The 3,265-nt window shown below is 39.5% G+C and overlaps 1 protein-coding gene across 1 annotated transcript; it reads left to right on the top strand.

Moving 5' to 3' along the window:
* The first annotated feature begins 618 nt into the window (after positions 1-618).
* Positions 619-2,977, top strand: LOC124275697 (potassium channel regulatory protein-like). The gene is made up of 2 exons (XM_046711324.1): positions 619-785; positions 2,075-2,977. Exon 2 carries the CDS (start codon positions 2,170-2,172, stop codon positions 2,911-2,913), a length of 744 nt encoding a protein of 247 aa, XP_046567280.1. The 5' UTR covers positions 619-785; positions 2,075-2,169; the 3' UTR covers positions 2,914-2,977.
* The last annotated feature ends 288 nt before the right edge of the window (positions 2,978-3,265 follow it).

The raw sequence follows: 3,265 nt of genomic DNA, 5'->3' as shown, positions 1-3,265 counted from the left end.
ATTAAATGAACTATTTCTTCTGTGTAAATATAATCTTTGATAATCTATTTCATTAATCAACTCATCAAGGAACTATGCCTCCTGTGGGTACTGGGCTGGGCTGATCCCACTTTCATTGTAGGGATGTGGAAACACCACCTATGTGCACTGAACCATTAATTAATGTGTCTCACAACTGGGAGTTCTCACAAATGGGAGGACACCGTGTGGGGTGTCAGTCGCGCATTTAGACCCTAAGGAATTTAACAGTGCTAAAGTGTTTAGAAAGTAATTTTGTTTGTTTTAAGAATCTAAATACATTTTAAACGGTGCAGGTTGATTTCTACCAAAGTTTTCCACAGTGACACATTTTAGACATATTCCTATGCTTGATCACACCGAAATATTGTTTTCTACTGGACACATACTAACTTTGTTCTAGATGTTCTTTTCATATAATTACAATCACAGAAAATTATATTTGTCGAGACGTTTGTTGTATAACACAAAATCACTGGTATTCAGATCAAAATGTAAAGACCAATGGCCTGTTTCCCTTTTAAACGACAAGATATTGGTGTTGCGAAAGCTCCTATCACGACCGTGCAGACTTGCCACTGTATGGAGTACGAGCGCACCGCCATCTACTTCCGTAAAATTTGGCAACACGTTGAGCACAATCAAAACGTCAGGAGCAGAATGAATGCTCGAGGCGTGTATGCTCCACATACTTGGATGAATATGTATGGAATGTGTTTATTCTCTACTTAGGTGTGCCAACTGAGTGGAGCAAGGTTATTGAGCCGGTGAGTCTTGTGTAAACAATAATAAATAAAAACGAAGGGTTGATGTAACAGAAGACAAAGTTAGAATTGTTCGGGGATGGTGGTGACGGTGATCACCTTGTGATAGACCCTATGGAGAGCTAAAGCGGTGTTAAAATTCAAACAGGACTCTTTGCGATTATAGAATATTTTCACCCCAATAAATAGTATTATAAGAAATATAGATAGAGAACCAATTATTTTATGTCGCTTCACCGACCTCTAGTGCCTCCACAATCATTAGGATTAATTTTGTTAGGGTAAGGGTGGGTTATACCCAATAGACTGCCCTTGCATTCCTGAATATTATCCACTGATCATGTGAAAATCCACTGATACATTCATTATGTATTTATGTTGTCTCAGGTTTTAATGGGGAAGTGATTGTGATGCAAGAAATGCTATTTTATTAACTGACCTATGAAACTTCAGGTTGGTAACTGTTCATACTTTCGGGAGCAAGCATTCACGGTTTGTTTGGTTTTGATTTGATCTACAAATCTAGGGTTCAGAGGACGCCCATTTACTAATGTTGAGGAATCAGGCTGGCAATATAACGTCCTATAAACTACGTTTGAGTTGTGTATGGACAAATAGTCTCTGAAATGAACATATTTTACAGCAAAAAAATGTTCATAGTGAAAAGAAAAGAAAATATAATGAAAAGGAGCCCTGAGACTTTCTTCATTTTCAGAAGCTGTGGAAATCTAGACTTGCCACATTGTGGCAGCGGTCTGTAATTAATTGTGTCTGGACCAGACAATCCAGTGATCAACACCATGAACATCAATGTATGTAAATGGGATACAATGACGTTTCAACCAAGTCAGCGAACCTGACCACCCGAGTCAACACTAAAATCGAAAGTTGAAAAGACTGAATCTCTAACACATTTCTTTAATTCACCATGTCCGCCACCTCCATCTCCAAATTACCTGAGTTTAGTTTTACGCCGCTTTTAGCAATATTCCAGCAACATCACGGCGGGGGACACCAGAAATAGGCTTCACACATTGTGCCCATGTGGGGAATCGAACCTGGGTCTTCGGCGTGACGAGCCAACACTTTAACCACTAGGCTACCCCACCGCCCCTTTTCTCCAAATTAAGTTACACAGTAGCATCTCCAAAGTAAGTTACACAGTAGGTTATATTACAAATGGAACTGAGATACCAATTTACATTTTATTTTGTTACCAGTTACCATAATTTTTCCAAAGCTAAACTTAAAACTATTCATGAAATCAACTCACTTGTGCTATTTTGTTTCAGGTGGACTACAGGACCACCATGATGTCCCAACTCTGTTCTTGGAAACAACCATGGGAAATGCCCTACTGATCCTAATGTGATAATTTGACTACATAATGATGTGTGACTCTGTGATAACCTTGAACGTCGGGGGCGTCCTCTACACCACGACTAAATCAACCCTCAGTAAATACCCCGACTCCATGCTGGGTGCCATGATCAGTGGAAAGTTCCCAATGACACAAGACCAGAATGGACACTTGTTTATTGACAGAGATGGGCAGATATTTCGACATATATTAAATTTTTTACGATCTACACGACTAGCATTACCTACCCAATTTACTGATTATGATCTGCTTCTAGTTGAGGCTGATTTTTATCAGATAAGTCCATTGATTGATGCAATAAACCATGCTCTTGAAGACAAATCTGAGAAACTGGAGTCACACTATTTAGAAATAATTGAAATGAGGACTGGACTATCTGCCACCATGCCAACAAACAATTCTCGCATTAAAACAGTGTTGTCTGGACGTAAGGATGTTATTCTCACTCTTCCCGAGCAGCTGATTGGTGAGGAGGCGAAAGAAAAGTTGCGAGAAAAAAATGGAAATGAATTTATCGAAGTTGAACTAAATTCGTCTAGTGTGAGGTTAAGGTTTTGTGAGGTGCTGAAAAACCGAGGCTGGGTGTTGATTAACTCTGATCTGTCCTCTTCCTCGGGAATTTCTAGCTCAGTGCAGGGCAAGCTTCATCATGAACACAGTTACAGAGATCGATGGCGGATAGATGTGCCGCAGAGGACTTTAACCCCCACGGTCAGTAATGGGGACATGATTGAAGATCTGGAGAACTGACCTCACCCTCAAGTGCACTTGTTTTAAGATTTATAAATATGAATAAAGTTTATTACAGTTTTCATTTGTGTCTTATTGATATGTGGATGAAAGACCTCGACATATTTTCCGCATGGTCGACATAATAAAAATAATAATAGTGTATTTCTATAATCTATGGCGCGCTATTTCCAAACATAAGGACCCTCAAAGCGCATAATCTCATGATTATTACCCCGTATAACCCAAGCTGCTTGTGAAGCGCAAGAAGGTTAATAGTCTCATGACTTATCCCACTGGGTACCCATTTTCTGCTGGGTGAACAGAGGCAAGTTTGAACAAACTCATATGCCTATGGTGAGACCACATGTAT

The sequence above is a fragment of the Haliotis rubra genome, unplaced genomic scaffold, assembly GCF_003918875.1.
Source record: "Haliotis rubra isolate DU_JTF1 unplaced genomic scaffold, ASM391887v1 Scf201, whole genome shotgun sequence".
NCBI classification, from domain to species: domain Eukaryota; kingdom Metazoa; phylum Mollusca; class Gastropoda; order Lepetellida; family Haliotidae; genus Haliotis; species Haliotis rubra.
This window is presented reverse-complemented; position numbering and strand designations above follow the sequence as displayed.